The sequence below is a fragment of the Cibotium barometz genome, chromosome 42, assembly GCF_041138505.1.
Source record: "Cibotium barometz isolate CiBa-2024 chromosome 42, ASM4113850v1, whole genome shotgun sequence".
In the NCBI taxonomy this organism is placed as follows: Eukaryota; Viridiplantae; Streptophyta; class Polypodiopsida; order Cyatheales; family Cibotiaceae; genus Cibotium; species Cibotium barometz.
In genome coordinates, this window is record NC_141087.1 from 19,580,597 (window position 1) to 19,607,282 (window position 26,686).

General features: G+C 41.0%; 1 protein-coding gene across 1 annotated transcript in view; it reads left to right on the forward strand.

Annotated features, from left to right (window-relative positions):
* The first annotated feature begins 1,455 nt into the window (after positions 1-1,455).
* LOC147614241 (uncharacterized) overlaps positions 1,456-26,686 on the forward strand; it is a 70,827-nt gene continuing 45,596 nt past the window's right edge. Inside the window, exons 1-4 of the mRNA XM_086780494.1 lie at positions 1,456-1,553; positions 1,860-1,887; positions 9,386-9,428; positions 10,262-10,334. Of these exons, the coding sequence (XP_086636620.1) occupies positions 1,456-1,553; positions 1,860-1,887; positions 9,386-9,428; positions 10,262-10,334 (242 nt within the window). The remainder of the gene's footprint in view (positions 1,554-1,859; positions 1,888-9,385; positions 9,429-10,261; positions 10,335-26,686) is intronic.

Genomic DNA, 26,686 nt, shown 5'->3' on the forward strand with positions numbered 1-26,686 from the left:
ACTGTGGTTGACGACTTCAATTGGCTACCGCATGGAGTGAACCCTCTTTGGTAGAGTCTGCATCCGCCTCGCGTAGCAGTGAAGATGGCGGTTGCATGTACACACACGTTAGTAGAAGGCGAGAAAATCACGACATGTGTACACGGCCAAATTAGCCATCTTAAAGATTAGTAGAATAAAAGGATTTAAAATCATAGAAACTTTTTAGCTTGAAGTTTAGTTTGAATGCAAGCTATACCACTTAGAAAATGGTTTACCCTTTTGTGGCACCATTCATAATCTTGTTCTCTTCATCTTAAATATTTCCTCAAAGAAATAAATCTTCAAGCAAGATCATTAAATTTCAAAATAAATGGACTTTTTCGAGCAAGTGCATGTGGGTATTAGACTCCACTAGTTGGGAACTCATGCTTCGTACGTTTTTTAAGGCTTTCAAATTCTCGTCACGAATCAAATTCTCTCCAAACCTCCTCCTCTTCTTCCCGAACCTCCAAATTCTTACAACATGGCAGCTTTGTGAAACTCTTCCTTAAGATAATATAGAGAAGAGAGAAGAGAGGACTTTTTCACTGCTTTGTGGACACGTGAACTTTGAAATATCTTCTTTTGAGAAAAAAAACAATTAGTAAGTTAAGTTACACATAGGCAAGGTTAGTTTTTGAGTGGCATCTAATTTTCCAAGTTTGTCCAAAAATAAATAAATAAATCAAACTTAAGAGTCACTATCTAGTGCCTCTGCATTAATCAATTTAACTACCGGTGGGCTTTCATGGCCTCGCACCCCTTCCAAGGAGGACGGACAAGGAGATTAAGAACTACTGGAACACCGTGCTGAAGAAAAGGCAGGAAAAATGAAAGGGCGTCCGGACTCCGGCCACCGCTCCCTCCTACTAGTCCTACAGTTCAGAATCCATGATGAACTGTAGGAGGGCAATAAAGTACTGTAGAGACTGTTATGTATCCTTGGTACCTGTCAGCAGCTCCTTTGATAGTGAATCGTCCTGCAGATCTGTGCGGCTGCCCGCACTCGCGGACCATCACCGCCTGCTGGCTAAAACTTCAAGTACTGCAATGCAGATCCTATCAACAGATAACGTCTCGCCTCTCCTTCATGAGCTCGCAGCATCGCGCCCTCTCATCCATGAGCTGCGTGGTGGCCTTCAAACCCATGTTGGTGATCACGATCCACATGAATAACGTCTCGCCTCTTCTTCATGAGCTGCGCCCTCTCATCCATGAGCTGCGTAGTGGCCTTCAAACCCATGTTGGTGATCACGATCCACATGAATATCATGTAGATCTGCATGATCATGACCTACACCATCATCTCTTATCTCCAAACGAGCTAAGAGCATCTTGTGACCGGCAGCAGCAGCAACTCGACTCCAGCATCATCCAAATCAGGCTGAAGACGCTAATTATCAGAACTAGCTAGCTGCAACAATCTTCTGATCCATGGGCACGAGTGCCCTCGTACAGACAACAATTCCTCCAGTTTTCTCTCATTGGCTGCTGAAGCAAGGCTCCGTCACTCTAAACGCATCTCCGCCGTGGTGCGTATCGATTCTATTTTCGTCATTCCTTTAGATTTGCGTTTCATACAAGTGTTTTGTGAGGGCTTCTCATATATGCTTACTATTGACATTATCGACGTCTGTTTTGTGAGTGCAGGTGAGTATGTTTTTTTTAAAGAGCTTCTCATATATCCTTATTAGCATCATTAATGCTAAATTAAGTTAGAGCAAGGAGAAGTATGTGAAGATTGATTTCAAGGAGGATGATGGCCAGGTGCTTAGGAATTGTGACATAATAAATGAGGGAGAGCTCATGATCTTGCTTACATAGAAGCAACATTAAAGGAAGACTCGAGAGAGGATTCATATCAAGGTATTTTTCTTTGCTTACAAATCCTTTTTCTTAATTTAAATGTAAAAAATGGCATGTTGATTTTTTCTTAATATAAACAATGCATGAGGTTTTTCTTTCCTTATTTTTAAGAAGTCTTCTCATTCCTTGTTTTCTATCAAGTTTTTTTTTTCATGAGGTCTTATTCTATTCCTAGTCAAACATGGGAATTTCACCCGGTTACACACACCCTACTAACCCCACACACACTCGAGTACCACAAGGAGGAACCATGCTTTCCAAATATTGGCCACTTTATAGGCAGTGTTGAGAAGTCGTGGGACAAATCCCACAAGCTAGTCGCTTGGCCAATTCAAGCACAAACACCCTTCACAACTTCGGTAGAACTAGGTAACATAATTCGAGTCACGATCTTTGATCTCCACGGCAGCCATCGTCCCTGATCCAAAGCGTGAGCTTGAAGAGCAAGTGTTGCACACTTTTGTTGCCACATGATCACTGAAGAGGAAGGTAGAAGCAAGCACCATGATGATTGAATGATGACGGCCTAACGAGTGTGGATGGCTGCCTATGTGCCCACTTACATGCAAACACAGCCTTAGTATAAGATGTCCCCAAGAGGATTTGAACCCAAGACCTCCCGTAGAAAGTCCAAGGTCTTATCCACTAGGCTACCACCTTGGGGACAAAACTCATTGAATTCTCTTACTAAACAGATAGCTCTTACATGTTTCATGTGACGACTAAGAACGCCGTAGTACATCATACATTTCGACATTAGAGGTGATGCATGTGACATTCTCTAGCTTAGTACTTCAATCTGATGCTTAGCGAAAAATTTGTAATATGGACAAGAAAAATAGAAAACCCACGAAGGGTCTAAACACTGTGAAAATCAACCATTCATGTTTATCTCTCATTCCCTATTACTTAACCACAAAGTGTCACAAGGGTCACAAAACCATGACTAGCGAGGGTCTGAGAAGTCTATTGGTTGGCCATGATCATCCCTTTTACCCTTTTTCCATGAAGCTCAAGGTTGATTTCCATGTCCATCACCACCATGGCCATTTACAAAGCCTCCCATACCCACCATGCCTCTCATATCCGTTCGATCAAGCCGCATTAGTCAAAGGGGACAGGAGTTGTAATCATTCTACAACAGAAGATGCCTTGATGTGTCCCATATGTCTACAATTGGTGATATGACAAGTCCTACAAAGGGGAGAGGATTTGTACTCATTATACATTAGAAGATGCCTAGCTAGGCATCACTTTGTGATGGGGTTGTGTGATGAGCTTGTACAAGGATATGTGCTTTGACATACATGTGGTTTTGCATTTGTAGAGGTCATTTCCACATTGTATCAAACCTAAGTTTGCATATGTAAATACTATTTGGACTAATCTAAGAGGTGTCTCTATTGTATAAATGATCGGACCATATGGTAGTGCAAATATGGGAGGTGTCACTTTTATTTAAAGCTAATATGCATATATTAAAGTTTAATTGGATTCAGTTGGTTGAATGTGAGTATATTACTAAAAATCTACCTAAATGTGCAAAATCCCTTGTTAAAATATCACAAAGCTTGCAACCCCTAAGCTCACAAACAAATATTTCCCGCCTCTTTTGGATAGTTGTGATGTTGGGGGGGGGGAGAGAGAGAGAGAGAGAGAGAGCTGTAATCTCTTTGTAGGTGAGAATTGGCTCGGTGAAATTATGAAAAACACGTTGGGGATGATCTAATTGACTAGGTAAATTGTTGGTTGAGAGGTATCTCAATGGTTAAATCAACATCATGCTAACTTAATGGCCTTCTATATCAATCGCGAGGCAAGTATGGCACATTGGTTACAATTAAAAGTAAACCTACTAGTTAAAGCATAAGCTGCTAAGGTGATCATGAGAAAGCTAGGTAGTTGGCTAACAGAATTAACTAGGTATCTTGTAGTGGAAAGCATGCTTGTTTGCTACCGGATTACCTAATGATTTGTTGTGTCAACCATAGGTCTAGTGTGGTTGAAACAGAGTCATAATTAGCCTAACATCATTCACAAAATTAGGTAGATGATGGGCCAAGAGGTTCTACAATTTAGTTGATGAAAAACCTAACTAGCATGTTGGAAAGTAGGCTCATTGTTGGTTTGTTACTATACTAGCTATTATAAGTTACCGAGTGATAACCACAAATTGCACCATTGTGACTAACACCAAGTTGAGTGGTGGATTCTTGTTAATGAGCCTCTGTATCTTGACCAAAATTACCCACGATTGGAAATTTAAATTAAAACATAATCATTAAATAGAAATAAAGTGATTATTTTTAAATTATACTCTCTTAATGCATACTTAATTCTTACACATAAGGGTATTATTCTAGTCTATATTGCAATGCGTTTAACTTTCAAGTTTCAATTTATATTTTACTTTAGAGAAGAAAAAGCATTGTAAACTCAAGTTATTCAAAACATATGATATAATTTAAATTATATTGAATATTTTTCAATAAAATCATTAGTTTTTTTATGCTCGAGATCAAGAAACTATATCAAGAAATAGTGGAATGGTTGAACTCATGGGATAGTGGAAACTATATCAAGAAATAGTGGAATGGTTGAACTCATGGGATTTCAAATCAAAGCCTACAGATGGTATCAACCATTCCACTACATGGTTGAACTCATGGGATTTCAAATCAAAGCCTACATATGGTATCATGTTTTGGTTGAGGTCCCACAAATCTATATCATTCTTGTGTATAAAATACAATATTTTTCTATCACCTTTTTCCTTTGCATCAAAGTTCTAAAATTTATCAACTTTAGAAGTAGGATTGTAAAGGTTCATTAGGGATGATCCATACTCTTTTCTCTCAAAAAAGGAATTTGTACAAATGAGTAATGAAAGTTCTACATCATTGACTTAGAATCTTATAACATATTTCACTTTTCTTTCCTTAACATCTTTTCTTTTCCTTAGCAAAATGCTTTTCAAGTTGGGATTTGTCCTCCAACTCCTAACCTCATTTTATGTTCTAAATGTTAGGGCTAAAAAAGTCTTATTCTCAACGGGTTCTTAATTTGTTCCTTCATCCTTAGAATTAGAACTAGTAGGATACTCCCTAACCTCCGTACTATTTGTGGCTATCTTCCATTCCCTTATCCACGCCTATAAGAAAGCAACTCTAAGAAATCATATTAAAGTTCTTCATTTAAGGGAAGGTGTATAGGTATTGATCCAATGTTTATGACTCCTTGTTGTTTCTTGCTGAATTCTCTAACGAGAACGTTGAATTGCTATTATAATAATAAATTATTTTTCTAGATGCACGATAAGTGTAAAACCCTCATGTTTAGCTAATCAAATTAAAACAAGATAACTCCTTTGATGAGATAAAATGGGATTGCAAAGATTTCAACAAAGCTCAACCTTTGTGTGCACTATATTCAAGTCTCTCAAAAGGATGTTTCAATTAGTTAGCATAGAGACTATTGCTAATTTTTAAAAAATGGGACAACATTTTTTTATCCTTCTGATTTAGAATGTTCATTGTGAAGGTGGTCTTGATGTCTTACATTCCCCTATGATGGCCCCTCTAGAAGAATGATATGCTATATAAGGGATTTCGTTTTAAAAGGAAATGAGTGAAAACAATTATATTTCTTTTTGGCTTGGCATAGAGCATGTAGGCTCAAGGCTAAAAGAAGTTTTTTAAAAATGCTGAGATGATCACTGGCATCTTATTGCATATCTTGTTTGTATATGTATAATTTATTTAACATATATATTATAAGAATCTATAGATACACATAATATTTTTAAAATATTTACAATTAAATTAACATATTTATTATAAGAATCTATCTTTTTATTTACTCAAATTGTTTGACATAACATATGTCACTTTGGTTTGTGCATTCTTTTGTGAGAAGTATATATATATATACATATATCCACATTAGAACATTAGCAAGAAAGTGACATAAAGTCCAAGATTCATATAGACACTCTCACCCATAGATGCTAAGGGGAAAGGAATGATATTTTCATAGAATCAACATAAAAACACACAACATAGCCTATTTCTAAAGAAGATATCCAAAGACAATAGCAATAGTGTGACCAACAAATTGTACACCTCCATGATGAATCCAAAGACCATTCCAACATCCCTACACCCAATCTAGGATGCCCTCCAAACATGTGAGATTTCCAAAGAATAGAAAAAATATCAACAAAGATGTGTATAGATATCCTTTTTCTCACCATGCACCACTTAGGATTTACATTCATTAATATCCATAAATATCCATATAACATAAACAACACCACAATGTCACTTCATCAAGCAAATGCACCACAAGATGTAATTGGCTAGTGATAATTGTTCTAGGAAAGTTGTCCTCGATCATACACACTAAATAAATAACATTGAGAGACGAGCCATCTCAATGGATGTAGGATCTATCTCTTTTAAGGATATGTACCTACATACATAGCAAGTATGTGTACTATTCACCAATACATAACCTGTGAGCGCATGAGAATGTAAAATAAGCAATATAACTCAGTGAATTTAAGAGAAGATGCATACCTCACCAAGCTTCTTCCAATTTTGTAAATAGCCTCTCACCTTCTTGTCTCCACAACCAACTATATCAATTAGAAGAATAAACTATGAGCTTACAAATTATGTACCACAAAGAGAAAATTAATAAGCAAATACTTATATACGTGTAATATCTTGTACCAATCAGGTGTCGTGAGGCCATATAATTGTTTCTCTCCTACCTTTTTGGTCTTTGTGAAGGCACTCTTCAATGAATACATTACTCCCGTTTGCTATACAAAAAGAGGCAATCAGATTTTTCATCTTATTGTGCTCCCTCTTGGTTAATACCCATGGTGCCATTGGTAGGACTATGTTTCCACTCTCACTTTCAATTGGCCATGCACTTTGAAGGCGTTTGATGTTTTGTAAGTCATCCCTTGCACCCTTTGTATCTCTTTTACCAATTAAATGGTTCCAAATATTTGTTACCACATTCTTGAAGATATGCATGGGATCTAAGAGATTATTAATCTTCATGTCACACCAATATGGAAGTTGAAATAGACAACTCATTTGTTGGTCGATTGGGAGTGATTCTCCATGCCTCAAACCAATCTCTACCTCTCATTACAAGTGGTGAGACATCATGTGGCACATACATGGGATGTGAAGAAGGGAGAAATCGATGATGTTTGTTATACATCACCTTAAGTGTAGAGGGTCTTTCTGAAACAAGTGATGGTCCACAAATTGGGCATACATGATATCCAGAGGTTACCAAACCGATTTTAAAATTAAGATGATTGAGATAGAGATATAAACTTAAAGTTTAAAGGCTAAGCCTTATGCATATAAGATTCAAGTAGGTACCTAAGTACTCCAAGAACACGAGATAGTCATGCATCATCCAAAGCAAAACTCCTTTCACCTCCGTCTCATGCCTATTTATTGGCCTTGAAATGTCATGTACTTTGACATCTCACCATAGTGTCTCAAGCTCCTCAATCAAAGGCTCGAGGTATACATCCATGTTTGCCACCTTATACTTGCCTGGTACAAGGAGAGTAAGCATGATTTGACCTTTCTTGAATGCCACCCATAAAAGGACGTTGTAATTCACCACCAATATAATAGGCCAAGTAGACCATGCTATGGACTTAAAGCCAAATGGGTTAACACCATCCATGCCCAAGCCAAGATGTAAGTGACGAGGCTCATCTTTAAACTCTTTCCATTGATGCTCCACATGTTTCCATGCCGGTAAATCAGCTACAATCCTCATGATGTCATCGGTCGAGCGATGAGTAGCATGCCATGTCATGAGTTCTGCATTAATCCCCTTATATTTAAACATGTGTTGGATGCGAGGAATGAAAGGAAAGTATATAAAAACCTTTCGGGAAACTTTATCTCCTTGCACATCATCCTTATAGCAGCTCACCCCATAGTGTAGACATTGTGTCGCATCTTTATTAACCCCCCTAAATACAATGAAATCATTGGGACATTCATGTATTTTTGTGTAATCCATACCTAGCTTAGAGAGCATTTGATGACACCCATATCATGATTTTGATAATAGATTTTGAGGGGGAATAATATTCTTAAGAAGCCTGCAACAAAACATAAGAAATTATATATCAAAATATTAGCAAGGAGAGTATATAGAACATGAAACATTTTCTATTTGAGAGTTCAATAGAATGAGGCAGTCTTACCAGACAAGACTTGTGACACTTGCATCACTCCATCCATAAGTTGTTTTCAAGTTCAATAGCTCCAAGTTTGCTCACAGTGTGGAGTACAAACATTCCTCATACAATGGGTGCTTACCTCTCTATGCAAGGTTTCCTCCTCTTGTGACATTGGAGCTTTCTAACTATCATCTATGACCTCCCATCCAAAGAAGTCATTCACCATGTCCATGATGAGATTCTCTTCCTCCTTATATGGCAATAGTGGAGGCACATCATTCATTGGTTGGGAAACGATGAGTCTCAGCCATGCTTTTCATATGAAGCCTTGTTACCTTCTGCACTCTACCCAATGTTACTGAATGGTAAGGCATGTTACCTAGAATCTTCTATGTTACCTAGAATCTCCTATGGTTCTCCTCCATGTCATCATCCGCACTTGTTCATTCCACTTCCTCATGAAGACCATATGTCCGAACATGCTCAATTGTTATACGACGTTGTCGTATATACTAGTCCTTGCATATCGATCAAACACAACAACAAATTTTTTCTCTCAACTATGTCTCGGAACCAGCTTTTGGCCCTTGATGATCACTGTCAAACATCTTTAACTTGGCCGAAATGGATTTAGGGTTCATACATAACACACGACAACATCGAAAACTATAAATATACAATTATCTAAGGTTTTGCTGGGTGCTGCACATTGAACACAAGAATGTTTTTTCACTAGTAAGTAGTGAAAATCCACTGCCTAGCAGTGAAAGTGCAGTGACCTTTGAACTGTAATCCTGCCTCAATCGCCACACCGATGGGTGTCAATACCTACCTACTTCCCCTATCCTGCACATACACAGACTATGCCTACATTTTGACTATTTCTACCACCACACCTCTTCCCTCAAGGGTTCTACATCAATCAACTCTCCCTCTCCAAGTTAAGCCCTCTTTCTTGTTTTCTTCAAGGGTTCTACATCAATCAACTCTCCCTCTCCAAGTTAAGCCCTCTTTCTTGCTTTCTTCAAGATTTAACGTAAAGCTTTGATCTTTATCTTATTTCAAGCTTGTTCATAGCACAATGTGAAATGAATAGCATTCTATGCATAGAGCTATAGTTTAGGCTCAACATAAACTAATTTTTTCATTGACTTAGGCATTAAGATTAGGGTTTAGGGTACTCACATCCTTTTGCTCTTGTTTTGCTTACTTGCTAATGTGTTAATGATGAGGACTAACATTTTTATTAATTATGTTTCTTTTTTGTAGGTTTATTCGAGTGAACAAGGGTTTGGGCATAGCCTCTCATACGGTAAGCCATCTTTCTTCATGTTGGCTTATGCTTCTTGTCTTTGTGTTTTTTAAACCTTGGGTTACCGGGATTGGGGTTAGGTCAATAGCCCTCTTGCAATAGGATAATGCATAGCCCTTATGCAATAGGGCTTATGCATAAGCCCTATGAAATAGGTTTATGCTTAGGACTTAAGCATAAGCCCTATGCAATAGGCTTAATGATAGCCTTATGCGTAGGGTTTATGCATAAGCCCTATGCAATAGGTTTATGTATAGTCGTATGCATAAGCCCAATACAATATGTTTATGCATAGCCTTATGCAATAGGGCTTATGCATAAGCCTTATAAAATAAGTTTATGCATAGCCTTATGCATAATATAGGGCTTATGCATAAGCTCTATGCAATAGGTTTATGCATAGCCTTATGCAATAGAACTTATGCATAAGCCCTACGTAATAGGCTTATGCAAAGCCTTATGTAGAGTGCTTATGGAGTAGGGCTTTTTCATAAGCCCTATGGAATAGGTTTATGCATACCCTTATGGATAGGGCTTATGGATAAGTCCTATGCAATAGGTTTATACATAGCCTTATGCAATAGAACTTATGCATAGCCTTATGCATAGCCCTATGCATACGGCTATGCATATCCTTATGCAATAGATATATGCAGAAGCCCTATGCATAGCCTTTTTCATAAGCCTTATGCATAAGCCTTATGTAATAGGGCCTATTGCATAAGCCTTATGCATATATAGGCTATGCAATGGGCCTTATAAAATAGACCTTATACATAAGGTCTATTGCATAATATGTTAAATTGAACTAATTTTACGATAATCTTTTGTAGGTTTATTCAAGGCAAACAACCACCAAGGCTTTAGGCCACCCACGGGCAGCTCATACGGATTCGGCTACAAGAGGTAAGCCCTCTTTTTTGATCTTTGTGTTTTTGCATAGTGCTTATGCATAGGTTATGCATAGCTTGTGAGATCCCTATCCCCACCACGCGCAATGAATGCAAGGGTTCTAGCAACGGAGTTAGCACTTCTTGCACGGGGTAGGGTCTCACACTCGGGACCTCACCCGCTTATATCTTGACAAGAGACTAATCCATCGGTTCTCCAAAATCAATCTCGTAAAAACTTTCCTTGCCCGGAAAGCACAGGCGATTCTTCTAGGATAACTTTTCTCTAATGTAGTCAAAAGCCTTGACTAACTGAACTGATCTGACCAAACCCGTAAGTCCCAAGTCAGATTAGGAAAAAGATTGCACTTGGATCATAGAGACCAATGCTTTTTTTCTCATTGAGAGGCACAGTCATTGATTCTTTTCCATAGAATAATTTTTGCCCGGGATTTAAGTCAATATTAGATAAAATGGAAAAAATTTCTCAAAATAGGAATGTATTTAAAAAATTTATTTTAGCCATAACTTGAACATGCAAATTTTAAATTTGTCAGACAAAGTAGATCTAGGTTCTACTTTTTAAGCTCTTTTCAATGATATGTAACATGAATATGTTCTGACAAACTTTTGGATGAGTTTACCATATCCTCACTTTTTTCATGGGAATGGGTTTTTTTTCACTTTATCTAATATTGACTTATTTACTTCATCTATCGTACCATAACAGAATTGAGTCTCAATTTAAGAATCCATCAGTCTAGCCCCAGTCCCATAGGTTAGCCAATTGTCCAACAATTGTAGTGATGGGATCCAATTAAGAATTTGGTTAGGTTTTATCCTGGGTACCAGGGAAAAGAGTTCCCAAGTCCCCTAGCCAGATATTCATGCAAACTTAAAACTAGTCACACCACTTATACACCCAATATGAAATTGTCTTTTACTCAGCATCAGCTATCTTTAAAACAATAATTTAATAAAACTATTGTGTCATTGATCACAATCCTCAAAATCTCCGATTGAATCCTTATTTCCAATCATTCCTTCATCAGTGTACCTATGGCATCATTGGCAACCAGAACGCTCACCACCTGTTCACTCAAGGATCTTTTCGATAGTTCCTATGTAGAGCGGTTCTCTCTACCGTGCAATATAGTGCTCATAGAGTACTACCGATCAACAAATGTGTTAAAAAACACAATGTCAATCCGAGGACTCGACCTGATTAGTGCACGAAGGCTTATCCCATGAGGGAGAGCTCAAATACACGAACCACCACTTGACAATTCAACCATTTAACACCTCAATCAATCTCTCAATCCCTTAAATCCACTACACTAATCAAGAGAACAAGCAATGCATGGCAATCTCTTAATCCCATTCAAACATTGATTAAATCTTAGCTTTTCCTAATGCCAGCCCATCCTAATAAGACCCAAGCAATGGCCAAGAGACCTCCGCCAAGAGAATCTAAAGGCCACTAAGTATCTCAAGTGCGACAGATCTTTTTCTTTCTTTTTGACATAAGGAGTACCCCATGAAGATGAGGGCATCGGTCTCGAGGGTCCATAATGTACGCAAGTGTCCTACCAGCATCTATCAAGGCAATAGAGTCCTTGTAGGTATTCTTCTTAATCTTTTAGACGTCACTGTACACCCCATGGAAACCAAGGCATCAGCCCCAAGGTGCTAAAACAACTCAAGGTCTTACCAAGCATTCCACATGGCCGTAGACATGTCATGTCTTAAGTCACTTCTATATATTTTTTAGGGCATGTGTTTCGTAAATTTTTGTTTATCGTAGCACCTAGCCCATACCTAAGAGGTAGCTACCACTAGGGATAACTAATATACTTCTAGAGCTTAAGAACTTGGCATACTCCGTTGGTATATGTCTTACACCATCTTCAAATAGAAATACCTTCTACTAAGTCCTCTTAGAATCTAGAAAACACTCGCCAATAGTAACAACTAATTTAAAACTTAAACCAGCTAACTGTGTGTGAACATGCAAACAATATATGCAAAAGTGAAAAGCATATAAAGAACAAAAGATTATGATTTGAATACACCTGTTGTAGTGCTCATTGATGTGACGCGTTTGTCTTGATGCATTGCTGATATGCAGATTGCTTCTCTTTGCTCTTTGTAGGCATTGCATGTCTCCCTCCTTAATTTGTGTGCACGGTAGGTGGACTGTTGGAGCGTGTGTATGCTCTTGTTTTACTTTTTACTGAGATCTCTACAAAATGTCTTATTAACAAACAAGAAAAGAAAAGAATAAAATTTATTATTGGTGCTAATCACCGAATATAGTCGAGGGGAAAAACCTAGTGGGAGAAAAGTGCCCTGGCTTGTTGATCTTATTGTGGAGTTGATGTGCTTATCCTTGCACTGGTGGTGGATCCGTGTCCACTTCTGTTGGAAAGATTGTATCAATCACTTTAGGATACAAGGACAACCCTGTACAAAAGTCAGCCTCTGGAGAAGGTGGTAGAGGAAGGAGTGCTTTCTTGCTAAAATATGGCATTGGTTCTATGGGAAGGTTGAGCAGACAATGCCGATTTTGAAATTACTCCATATAGGTGCTCATAGTGATCCAAAATTGACATGTTGAGGTTGGGGGAAGAAGGGCTTGCAAAATAGGTGGTTGCAAGTCATTTATGCATGCATCCTTCCATTGTTGTTCTTGAACCTCCTCAGGTAATCTACGTTGATTTGGTCCTCGGTCTGGTACTCTCATATCAAGAAGGTTATGGCGTGGGGGTGTAATTCTCACAATTTGTTTCATTAAGCCCGTGCCATATCGTCGAAAGTAAGAGCGGCATAGCCAACAAATGTGTGAAGCTTTCCCTAATACGAGTCGTGCACACTCTTGACAATGTGGAAATGGATGATGTTGTTGATAGAATAAAGTGACAAAGTGATGTCCACAGCAAATTTCACCTAAGAGAGCATAAAAGTACCTAGAATGAGTTTGAAAAGGAGGAGCACTATAACTCCCGCAATGTTCAGGTTGAGTACTATCAGGGTCAATGCATGGTGGACATGTATCTCGCCAAGTATCCATCAGGAGGTATCTGGGCATAGAACAATGAAATTTAGAAACTTCAAACTTTATACACTCATATCTAGTATTACAATTCCTATAAAAAACAAGTAGATAAGATCATCTCAAAAAGAACTCAATCCTGTAATGGCAGAAGGAACCACATTAGTAAAAGTGAGACTATTCAAACACTGATCTACCAAAGAGTTTCAATTGTAGTGTTAATGCCTTACCTTTGGTTTTGGGTATGTATGTAAGACCCCCGACCCGTAGGGCGGGGGAATCCTTTTGATAGGCGGTCAAGTCTCATGTTATTTTTCGATTGACGACACCTCGATCTCGTAGAAATACGAGGTTACGAGCAAACGGACGGACCTAACTCTATCTCGCAAGGGAAGCGTAGTCATCCTAAAGGAAATTCTAATCCCCAGCACGAAATGTGCGTGGAGATGGAACAAGACCCACACTTGGTTCAAGGAAGCCAACGCCTTTTTCCCCCGTATTTCAAGAGGCACGGCCGCTGGCTCGGTCCCCTAAAACAAGTCTTGTTCGTGACTCTACTATTCCCTAAGTATCGTAAGTTACGACTAGTAGAAAGCTACCCGACTGATCGGGTCCACCCATCCTTAGAATGGTACTGTCAGGGCATCCATTCTCCCACTTTCCACGCACTCACCCGTTCAATTATTTTCTAATTACGTCCTACCACACTGTGAAACACTTAAAAACAAATTCCTTTGTTAATTAATTACACTTGATTCCTTAAGAAAAATCTTCCTTAGCACAACATTGAAATCAACGAGCATACTTACAGTGAAAAATATTTACAAAGACCCTGAAACCGGGCCGATATTCCAATCCAAACTCATGTCCAAACCATAACCATAACCACAATCCAATCACAGTCACAACCACAACCACAACCACATCGATGATCTAGAATTTGATCTTCCAGCCTCAACCAGCTGGGTAAACCTCACGGACCGTCTCCCCTCGTCGTCAGCCAGCCGACGAGGGCCAAGCCGTCCTGTCACCCCCTCAGGTATTGACGCTTGTACCAAACCCTCTCGCTCTTCGGAGGGGACGTCTCCTCATGAGGTGGGGGTTAAGTCACCGCACTAGCCTGGATCCACAGAACTAGGCAGCATATATACATCACCCTGGTGGTGAAAACCAATTCCCAGTGGCATAGGAGGGGATTGCCCTGGGCCGACTCCCGGCCTCGCTATATCCTCCGCCCGTCTACACAGACAAGCACGGAGTTAGCTAAGGGGGGGAGAAGCTGTACCTGCATGTTAGCAATAAACCAGTAGTATATCCAATAAAAGAAAGACATAGCCTTTATTCAATGAATTCACACATTAACAAAACCCATCGTTTTGGAAAGACAATGATTCAAAAGCAAGATTATTTTCCTATAACTTTACTTAAGAGTAACCATAAGGTACTTTAGGCCATCTATACTAGGGTTTAACCTTGGTTCCTTTCCTATTATTTCGAATCTTTGCATTAAACTTCATAAGAGAGAATTTTTACTTAAACTTATTAAATGACCAACCTGGTTATCATTTTCATGCCTATTCGCTTCAAGAGGGGCGAAGTCGATTGCAGGGACGCGATTCGCCTCGTTCCCTCCTTGGGCAGCGCGTGGTTCTTCAATTCGGCGGCGTTTTGGCGCCATAGGAGCACTAGAGTTTTAAGAGGATAGAGAGAAAACGAGGTGAATATAAGAGGTTGGGAGCGTGGAGAGAAAAGAGAGAATTCTACTGGTTCAAACGGATTCGAAAACGGAGTCCGTTTGGGGTAGGAAAAGCTTGTTGGGCTTATAGGCAGGAACGACCTCTTAGCCTAAGTTTAAGTCGCCGCATATGGGGGGGGGGAATTGAGAGGGGTGTCCTTAACTTGGAGAGCTCTTGAGAAGAGTGTACGTCTAGGGAGGCCTAGGGAAGAGTAAGGCAAGGGTTGAAGGAGAGGCACACTTTAAGTCTATTCACACGGGGGGGGGGGGGGGGGGGGGGGGGGGGAGAAGAGTGTAGGACATGTCCTAGAGCTTGAGAGAGGGCTTGCGCGTAGGGGCTTGCTGGGGGCTTGTCTGGAGAAGGGGGCTGGGAGGGTCCTTTTATAGGTGCTGGAGGGTGGACGTCCGGGTGCCGGAAGGTGACACCTGGGTGGTGTAGGTGTCCGGGAGAGGGTGTGGGCGTGAGACACCTGGGGGTGGAGGTGTCTCGAGGAGAGAGAAAGTGTGACACATGGGGGTGGAGGTGTCCCCAAGAGAGAGAGAGCGCGACACCTGTGGATAGAGGGTTCTGGGAGGTGGGGGTACGTGTAGGGGTGTGCTGGAGGGTGCGTCTAGGTCGTGTACACGCTTGGGTGTCCCGGGCGGATTGTCGGTTTTTTTCACGGGCGGCGCCCGTGGTGGGGCCCACGCCGGTCGCCCGCCGTCGTCCGAGGGGTCAAAAAATATTTTTTGACGGAAATGTCCGGCCTTGCCCCGTGACCATGGAGGCGTATTCCGTTCGTTGATTAGACGCCTGGATAGTTACTATTTTTGGTCGGAAGTTCGCAGATTAAAGGCTTAAAAGCTTAATTAAACCCATTCCGGGTGCCCGTTTTTAGTTCAAAAAAAACCATTTTAAGCGTAAAATTACGCGTAGATTTCAAATTTGGATTCAAAATTATAAATTTCTAAGTAAAAATGGCTCATTTTCCAAAAATAGAAGTTTTTTGATCGTAAAAATGACAAACTAAGTTATATTTTTCAACTCTGAAGCAAGTACATTGTTATTTACAATGGGTATGTTACATCCTTCCCTACTAAAAGAACTCGAGATGTCCTCATCTCGGCACGAACTCTGGGTAATTCTTTTGGAGGGTTGACTCTTCCTCCCAAGTGGCATCCTCCTCAGGGTAATCTTTCCATTCCACTAAATGTTCCCTAAGGATTCTATTGCGAAGCACTCTTTCTCTAGAGTTGATGATTCTATTAGGTCTCATTTCAAGGACTCCCTGAGTTGGCATTACAATTTGTACATCATCAAGAACATGATCAGGATGAGGCACATATGGCTTTAGTAAGCTTACATGGAATACATCATGGATCTTGAGGTGGGTTGGGAGGCGAAGTTTGTAGGCATGTTTTCCCAAACATTTGATGACTTCATAAGGCCCACAATACCTTGGACTCAGTTTCCTAAATTTCCCAAGAGATAAAGAACTTCTCTTTGGCCGCACTCGAAGAAAAACTTTGTCTTCTTGCTGAAAAATTCTGTCAGATCTTTTGGTATCAGCATAATGCTTCTGTCGATCCTGGGCGGCTTTAATATCCTTACGAATAGCTTTGGTTTGTTCTTCCATTTCTTCAAGCATTATCCTGAAGGCTTCAACCTTTAGTGTGGGGTCAGAGAAATTTAAGGGAGATAAACACTCCTGACCATAAAGAGCTTTGAATGGTGACATCCCTATGCTTTGGTGATAGGATGTATTGTAAGAGAACTCCACTAGAGGGAGATACTGAATCCACTTCTTTGGTTCACGCCCACAATAGGCTCTCAGGATGTCTTCTATAATCTGATTAACTCTCTCAGTTTGACCATCTGTTTCTGGGTGGTAAGCTGTACTGAAACAAAGTTGTGTTCCAATAGCCTGGAATAATGATGTCCAGAACTTTGAAGTGAAGTCAGAGTCCCGGTCAGTGACTATTCTTTTTGGCAATCCATGAAGCCTAAAGATTTCCTTGATGAAAAGGCGGGCAATATCAGAAGATTTAAATGTCTTCTTTACTGGGATAATATGGGTGACTTTGGTAAGCATATCCACAACTACTAAAATAGAATCATACCCTCCTTGTGTTGTGGGAAGACTTGTGACAAAATCCATACTGATACATTCCCACTTCATCTGAGGAATGTCCAGAGGTTGGAGTTTCCCGGGCATTTTGATTCTTTCAGCTTTAATCCTTTGACATGAAAGGCATTGTCTGATGTATTGAAGGATATCTCTCTTCATTCCAGGCCAAAAGTAACTTCTCCTTAAGGCATTCAAGGTTTTTGCATAACCTGGATGTCCTGCTACGGGGCTATCATGAGCTTCATACAAAATCATCTTCTTCAGTGCAAGATCTTTGGGAATACATAACCTATGCATGAAGTAGAGGCATTCATCATCGAGGGTGTATCCCTTGATCAATATATTTTCCTTTTCTGTGGGTGCCTCCTTGTGAACCAGGCTTACTAGCTTTTGGTAATCAGGGTCATGAAGTGAAACCTGCTTTACCTTCTCTAGGATGGGGTTATTTGGCATAGAGATTGCACTTAGGAAGGATTTGCGACTGAGGGCACCTGCTACAACATTATCCTTTCCAGGACGAAATTTGATATCAAAATCAAACTCTTGAAGAATCTCAATCCACCTTCTTTGCCTCATATTGAGATTGGGCTGGGTGAAGATCCACTTTAAACTCTGGTGGTCAGTTACAAGCAGAAACTTACGGCCTAGGAGATAGTGTCTCCATAACTTGAAACAATGAACAACTGCAAGGAGTTCCAAATCATGGGTGGCATAATTGACTTCATAGGATTTAAGCTTACGAGAAGTGTAAGCCACAGGCCTTCCTTCTTGAATTAAGACACCACCAAGTGCAAGGCCACTAGCATCAGTGACAACCTCAAACTCTTTGGTGAAGTCAGGGAGCTTCAGAACTGGTGCTGAGGTGAGGATAGCCTTAAGTTGGCTAAAACTGATTTGGTGGATTGGTAACCATACTATCTTACATTCCTTCTTGAGGAGATCAGTTAAGGGTGCGGCTATCTTGGCATAATCCTTGATGAAGATCCTATACCATCCTGTGATGCCTAGAAACCCACGGATTTCTTTGACTGTCCTAGGGGGTGGCCATTCCAATATATCCTTGACTTTGGCAGGGTCTACTGAGATGCCCCTTGAGGAGACAATGAACCCTAGATATTCAATTTGGGAAGTGAAGAAGGTACATTTGCTTTTCTTGGCATAGAGCTTATGTTCGCGCAGTAATTGCAATACTTTGCGTACATGCTCCTCATGTTCCTCTTTTGACTGAGAATAGACCAAGATGTCATCGAAGAAGACAAGGACAAATTCATCCAAGTAGGGTCGGAAGATATCCTGCATCAGGCGGTTGAAGGTGGCGGGAGCATTGGTTAATCCGAATGGCATAACTGTAAATTCATAGTGGCCATAGCGGGTATTGAAAGCGGTTTTTGAGATATCTGATTCCTTGATCCTAATTTGATAGTAGCCAGACCTTAAATCCATCTTGGAGAAAACTTTGGATCCATAAAGTCTGTCAAGAAGTTCGTCGATGCGAGGAATGGGGTATTTGTTTTTGACAGTGACCTTGTTTAGGCCTCGGTAGTCAATACACCGAAGCGAGCCATCCTTCTTTCTCTGGAAAAGAACAGGCGCTCCCCATGGGGAATTACTAGGGCGAATGAATCCTTGCTCAATGAGCTGCCTAAGTTGTTCCTTGAGCTCTATGGCTTCGGGAAGAGACATTTTGTAAGGTCTCCTTGAAACTGATTCAGCACCAGGGATTAACTCAATCCCATGATCTACTTCTCGAGATGGGGGTAGTTTTGTAAGTTCCTCTGGAAAGATATCTGAAAACTCCTGGAGCCAAGAGGGTTCTAAATCTGGGTTGCTTTCTTCTACCTTGTTGAGTTTGACAAGGAAGATCTGTTGGCCCTTGCGCACTCCCTTAAGAAGACGATTAGCTTTGACCAAATGAAATTTGGGTTTACCTGTTTTTCCCTGGGCTGATACTACCTGTCCTTGACTATTCTTAAAGGTGATGCTTCCTTCAGCACAGTGAATGTCAGCATTGTTTGCAATTAACCAATCCATACCAAGGATTCCATCATAAATCCCTAATGGTAAGCTTCTAAAATACCCATGGGTTGATTCACCATCCAATTCAAATTCAAGATCTCCCACACAATGTCGGGATACTTCTTCTTTTCCACTAGCTAACTCAACAATCATTGCTTGGGCTGGTTTTTGATCTAACTGTAACTTACGCAAGCATTTTGGAGAAAGAAATGAATGCGTACTACCACAATCAACCAAAAGCTGGAAAGATCTACCTTGATAAGTAGCCGGAGCTTGGATAACAGAAAACTGCTGATTAGGTCCTTGATGTTCTATAGCTGCATGAATGGTGGCTTGCTCTTCTTCTTCCATCTCTAAAGTCGGTTCACCAATCATAGAGCAGACACGGGCAGTCACTCCACGACCTCTACCATGTCCACCACCACCTCGTCTAGCTTGGCGGTTATTAGGAATCCCACGACCTTGAACTACCTGGCCGCCTTGTGGAGCAGCAGTGACACTAGGATTGAAAGAGGGTCTTGCAAGTTTGGGGCATTCATTCCGGAAGTGGCCAACTTCATTGCAATAAAAGCACCTTTGGTCCCCATAGGATTCTGAAGTGGAATTAGCATAACTGCGGGGGACAAAATTATTGGGATATCGACCAATAGTGTTGTGGCGGAAATTCGATTGGTAATTCCTCTGAAGGCGCCCCCTTGGGTTAGACTCAGGATAGACTCTCTTCTTTGCTTGACCACTCTTTACTTCTTTAGCCAGAGGTTTGGCTCGGGTAAGAGCATCTTGCAAGGTAGTTGGCCTCATTGCCTCAAGGCGAGAATCCAAAGGTTCATTCAGCCCTTGGTAAAATCGGGCCACTTGTTGAGTGATCTACATAGGTGGAGCATATTTGCCAAGTGTGACAAATTTTGAGTAGTATTCCTCCAGGGTTAAGCTAAGCTGCTTGAGGCTGAAGAACTCGTTCATCTTAATAGATTCATGAGATGGGGGAAGATAACGGCCCTTCACAGCTTGCTTAATGTCACTCCAGGTTTGGGTATCTTCAGTGACGCCCTTATCTCGGCACCATTGCTTCCACCAAAGTTTGGCGTCCCCAGTAAGACGGAATTTGGCAAGCATGGATTGATTCCCAATTCCTGTACCAGCACAGCCGAAAAGTAATCGTCCATGGCTTCTATCCAAACTTCTGCATCCCTTTCAATCTTTGAGCCTGCCCCATTAAATGAGGGAGGTTGCATTTGTTTGAGGAGAAGCTTCTTCTCCTGTGTATCTGTATATAATGCATTGGGAGCAAGAAGTTGACGATCCTGGTTATCAATAAGAAGCTAAATTTAGAATCATGTCACTTAGGCGGTTTAATATACATAAGACAATGAGTGTGAAAATCAAAACCTTTTATTCCAAGCTTTAATATTTACAAGTAAACCAAGCCATTTACAAGTAAACCAAGCCATTTACAAGGATTGGACTAAATCCAATCTTATTTATTTACATGGTAGTCCTCTAAGGAACCTAATAAAGATCTGCGGTGGTAGCATTGAAAAAGTAGGGGGGTTCTCCCATGGTTTCAAGAACTCGATAAGTCTCTGGTAGGGGAGGTAAACCTCGTCTAGAAAGACGGGTAACGGCTACTCTATCAGGGGATACAACTTGAGTCACCTTATCATAAACCCAACGATTCTGCAGCATGCGATTTCCATCGATAGTGACATAGGTGTTACGAGGAGTGCCAATAAACCAGAACAGGCGAACCATCCGCAACATCTCGGCATATCGGCGGATCCGCCTCAAGTCGTTGGTGAGATTGCTGACGTGCTCAGCTCGAATGATGAAATAGGTAGATCGACGATGCCAATACTCAGTTCTGTTCCATCCCCTTTCGATGCGAGTGTAAAGAGGAAGGGTTAGCTTGTCTACAATGTGCATCATAGTGTCACGGAACTCGAATTCGGAAGAGCGACAAGCAGTCATGAACATGCATTGGAATACCAGGAAGCGAGAATAGGGATCCATCTCGTCCTCCTGCATCAGGCGTAACTAGATTAGTTTAACAAGAATTCCTAGAGCAACAAGAGAATACAATATAAAATCTCCCAAGTCTAAACCTGCTCTGATACCACGTGTAAGACCCCCGACCCGTAGGGCGGGGGAATCCTTTTGATAGGCGGTCAAGTCTCATGTTATTTTTCGATTGACGACACCTCGATCTCATAGAAATACGAGGTTACGAGCAAACGGACGGACCTAACTCTATCTCGCAAGGGAAGCGTAGTCATCCTAAAGGAAATTCTAATCCCCAGCACGAAATGTGCGTGGAGATGGAACAAGACCCACACTTGGTTCAAGGAAGCCAACGCCTTTTTCCCCCGTATTTCAAGAGGCACGGCCGTTGGCTCGGTCCCCTAAAACAAGTCTTGTTCGTGACTCTACTATTCCCTAAGTATCGTAAGTTACGACTACTAGAAAGCTACCCGACTGATCGGGTCCACCCATCCTTAGAATGGTACCGTCAGGGCATTCGTTCTCCCACTTTCCACGCACTCACCCGTTCAATTATTTTCTAATTACGTCCTACCACACTGTGAAACACTTAAAAACAAATTCCTTTGTTAATTAATTACACTTGATTCCTTAAGAAAAATCTTCCTTAGCACAACATTGAAATCAACGAGCATACTTACAGTGAAAAATATTTACAAAGACCCTGAAACCGGGCCGATATTCCAATCCAAACTCATGTCCAAACCATAAGCATAACCACAATCCAATCACAGTCACAACCACAACCACAACCACATCGATGATCTAGAATTCGATCTTCCAGCCTCAACCAGCTGGATAAACCTCACGGACCGTCTCCCCTCGTCGTCAGCCAGCCGACGAGGGCCAAGCCGTCCTGTCACCCCCTCAGGTATTGACGCTTGTACCAAACCCTCTCGCTCTGCGGAGGGGACGTCTCCTCATGAGGTGGGGGTTAAGTCACCGCACTAGCCTGGATCCATAGAACTAGGCAGCATATATACATCACCCTGGTGGTGAAAACCAATTCCCAGTGGCATAGGAGGGGATTGCCCTGGGCCGACTCCCGGCCTCGCTATATCCTCTGCCCGTCTACACAGACAAGCACGGAGTTAGCTAAGGGGGGGAGAAGCTGTACCTGCATGTTAGCAATAAACCAGCAGTATATCCAATAAAAGAAAGACATAGCCTTTATTCAATGAATTCACACATTAACAAAACCCATCGTTTTGGAAAGACAATGATTCAAAAGCAAAATTATTTTCCTATAACTTTACTTAAGAGTAACCATAAGGTACTTTAGGCCATCTATACTAGGGTTTAACCTTGGTTCCTTTCCTATTATTTCGAATCTTTGCATTAAACTTCATAAGAGAGAATTTTTACTTAAACTTATTAAATGACCAACCTGGTTATCATTTTCATGCCTATTCGCTTCAAGAGGGGCGAAGTCGATTGCAGGGACGCGATTCGCCTCGTTCCCTCCTTGGGCAGCGCGTGGTTCTTCAATTCGGCGACGTTTCGGTGCCATAGGAGCACTAGAGTTTTAAGAGGATAGAGAGAAAACGAGGTGAATATAAGAGGTTGGGAGCGTGGAGAGAAAAGAGAGAATTCTACTGGTTCAAACGGATTCGAAAACGGAGTCCGTTTGGGGTAGGAAAAGCTTGTTGGGCTTATAGGCATGAACGACCTCTTAGCCTAAGTTTAAGTCGCCGCATATGGGGGGGGGAATTGAGAGGGGTGTCCTTAACTTGGAGAGCTCTTGAGAAGAGTGTACGTCTAGGGAGGCCTAGGGAAGAGTAAGGCAAGGGTTGAAGGAGAGGCACACTTTAAGTCTATTCACACGGGGGGGGGGGGGGAGAAGAGTGTAGGACATGTCCTAGAGCTTGAGAGAGGGCTTGCGCGTAGGGGCTTGCTGGGGGCTTGTCTGGAGAAGGGGGTTGGGAGGGTCCTTTTATAGGTGCTGGAGGGTGGACGTCCGGGTGCGCGAAGGTGACACCTGGGTGGTGTAGGTGTCCGGGAGAGGGTGTGGGCGTGAGACACCTGGGGATGGAGGTGTCTCGAGGAGAGAGAAAGTGTGACACATGGGGGTGGAGGTGTCCCCAAGAGAGAGAGAGCGCGACACCTGTGGTGGATAGAGGGTTCTGGGAGGAGGGGGTACGTGTAGGGGTGTGCTGGAGGGTGCGTCTAGGTCGTGTACACGCTTGGGTGTCCCGGGCGGATTGTCGGTTTTTTTCACGGGCGGCGCCCGTGGTGGGGCCCACGCCGGCCGCCCGCCGTCGTCCGAGGGGTCAAAAAATATTTTTTGACGGAAATGTCCGGCCTTGCCCCGTGACCATGGAGGCGTATTCCGTTCGTTGATTAGACGCCTGGATAGTTACTATTTTTGGTCGGAAGTTCGCAGATTAAAGGCTTAAAAGCTTAATTAAACCCATTCCGGGTGCCCGTTTTTAGTTCAGAAAAAACCATTTTAAGCGTAAAATTACGCGTAGATTTCAAATTTGGATTCAAAATTACAAATTTCTAAGTAAAAATGGCTCATTTTCTAAAAATAGAAGTTTTTTGATCGTAAAAATGACAAACTAAGTTATATTTTTCAACTCTGAAGCAAGTACATTGTTATTTACAATGGGTATGTTACAATGTACTTCTTAAGAGGTGGGAAGGATAGTAATTGTTGAGGAATTTGAGCAAGATAAGAGGATTTAGGTAGTGAAGTGCTAGAATCTATGCTCAAAGGAGACTCATGTAAAGTTGGATTTGTCTTAGGTACACAAGTTGATGGTGGAAGTGTGTAACAAGGAGAAGTTGGGACAACTGGTGATTCAATACATGTTTTGGGAAGGTCAACACAAGGAGATTTGTAGGTGCTATCACAACCACCTATCCTATCTAGAGGTTGTGTTAATTTCCTTTGCATCCACTAATATGAAAAACCAAGAGTGGCTTTTGGAATCTTATTGATACACTCTTCTGGCTTTAGCAACCCATGGAATTTGGGAAGCCAAAAAGCTGTTGCACCCTCATAATAGCCTTGTGCTTTAAGAACATGCTTTGGGACCCAATGAGTAACAATCTAAGGCTTAGGCTTGGAAAAGATATTCTTTTTAGGAGGTTTAGCAACTAGGCTAGATGGTATAAGTTTGTACGCATCTTTGGGTAGACAAATTGATGATTCCTTCTTACCTGGACTTCTTTGAGTAGTGACTAGAGTAGTTGGAACATGCCAGCCATGGTCCTCACTTGAGGACTCATCGATTATTCACATTATTTGGAACGTGTTCCTGTGAGTGTTCCCGTGAACATCCTAGCTCATAGTACCCGGCAATATATTCACATATCAAAATGGAATCTTCGTTGAAGATCAGCAAGATCAACCAACAGATCCATATAGAAGAGTCATGGACTCATCGCTTGAGGACGAGTAAGGTCAACCAACCAGATCCATACCCGAATTCAGAAAACAACTCTTCCTCCTTATTCCAATATCTTCCCCGGTATCTTCGGCGACCCAAAGCTCAAGCACCATATGGTCAGCACCCTCTAGGATCCTTCGCAGGAGGTCACCTAGAGCTTCACTCATAGGCCACTTCCTTGGTCTCCCATCCACTGTACCAGAAGCTCACCATTTAAATCAAACCGAGGCTGGTCAAGACCTCGATAGACCTTGCTACACAAGACGTCCTTCGTTCACTCTCCCGTGATTACATCTCTCAACAGCTTCAAGCTCTATGCATAGAGCATAATGCATGCATAGATGTCTATGCATAGAGCTTAATCTATCCATTGATCTCTATGCATTATGAATGCATCTATAAAGCTTAATTTATACATTAAGCTCTACGAATAGAGCTTAATGTATAGATTAAGCTCTATGATTAAAACTCTATCCATAGATTCAACTCTATGCATAGAGGACCTACAAAACATAACCCCTCTTTTTAGATAAAAATAGAGGAAAGAGAGGATAAAAAGATAGGAAAGATAGGAAATCACTTACCTCTTTTTGGTGATGTTGAAAGAGAAGATTAGAAGACCTACAAAATCATCAAAAGGGTAAGGAAAGGATTAGTGATGCATACATACCAAAAGCCCTAAGAACCTAATGCATACATACAAAATCAAAAAAAAAAGAAGCTCTTTTCATGCATTAAGCTCTATGCATAGAGCTTAATGCATACATAGGGCTCTATATAATTAGATACAAAATTTTATGCAAGCTATGCTAAAGCTTATGCAAGCTATGTCACTTTGCAAAGCTTATGCAAGCTATGACACTTTGCAAACCTTATGCAAACTACGCCGCTATGCAAGCCTGATGCAAGCTATGCTAAAGCTTATGCATAAAGAATGCATAAGACCTTATGCATAAAGCTTTAAGCGAATTTCTTTATGCATGAGGCCTTATGCATCATAAATATTTAAGCATAATGTTTTATGCATGAGGCCTTATGCATAAAGCGTATGTATAAGGCTTATGCCATAAAGCACTATGCATAAGACCTTAAGCATAAAACTATGCATGATGCCTTATGTACAAAGCATGCATGAGGCCTTATGCATAAAGCCTATACATAAAGCCTATACATAAAGCTATGAATGAGGCCTTACGCATAAAGCTATGCGTGAGGCCTTATGCATAAAGCATTATACACAAAGATTATGCGCAAAGCTACAAAACAAATCCCCAGCACCCCCAAGGGTGCAAAAAAAATAGAGGAAAGAGAGAAAAGATAGAAAAGCACTTACCTCTCTTTTGTGATTTTGAAAGAGGATTATAGGACCTAAAAAATCAAAAAAAGGGTGAGGAAAAGATTAGTATACAAAAGCTTATTCAAGCTATGCCGCTATGCAAGCCATATGCAAACTATGCCGCTATGCAAGCCTTATGCAAGTTATGCTAAAGCTTATGCATAAAGCATGTATGAGGTCTTATGCATAAAGCTATGCATGAGGCCTTATGCATAAAGCATTATGAAGAAGGCTTATGCATAACGCATGCATGAGGCCTTATGCATAAAGCTATGCATGAGGCTTATGCATAAAGCACTATTCAAGCCACACTAGTCTACTAAACCGCTCCCTTGCACTATGCATTAAGCATGCATGCATGCATAGAGCTTAATGCATGCATAGATTAAGCTCTATGCATAGAGCTTAATGCATGCATAGAGATCTATGCATAAAGCTGAATCTATGCATAGATCTCTATGCATTATGAATGCATGCATAGAGCTTGATCTATGCATTAAGCTCTATGAATAGAGCTTAATGCATAGATTAAGATCTTTCCATATATTAAGCTCTATGCATAGAGGACCTACAAAATAAAACCCCTCTTTGTGGTAGGTAAAAATAGAGGAAAGATAGGAAAGCACTAAACCTCTTTTTGTGCTGATGTTGAAAGAGAAGATTAGAACACCTACAAATCCAATAAAAGG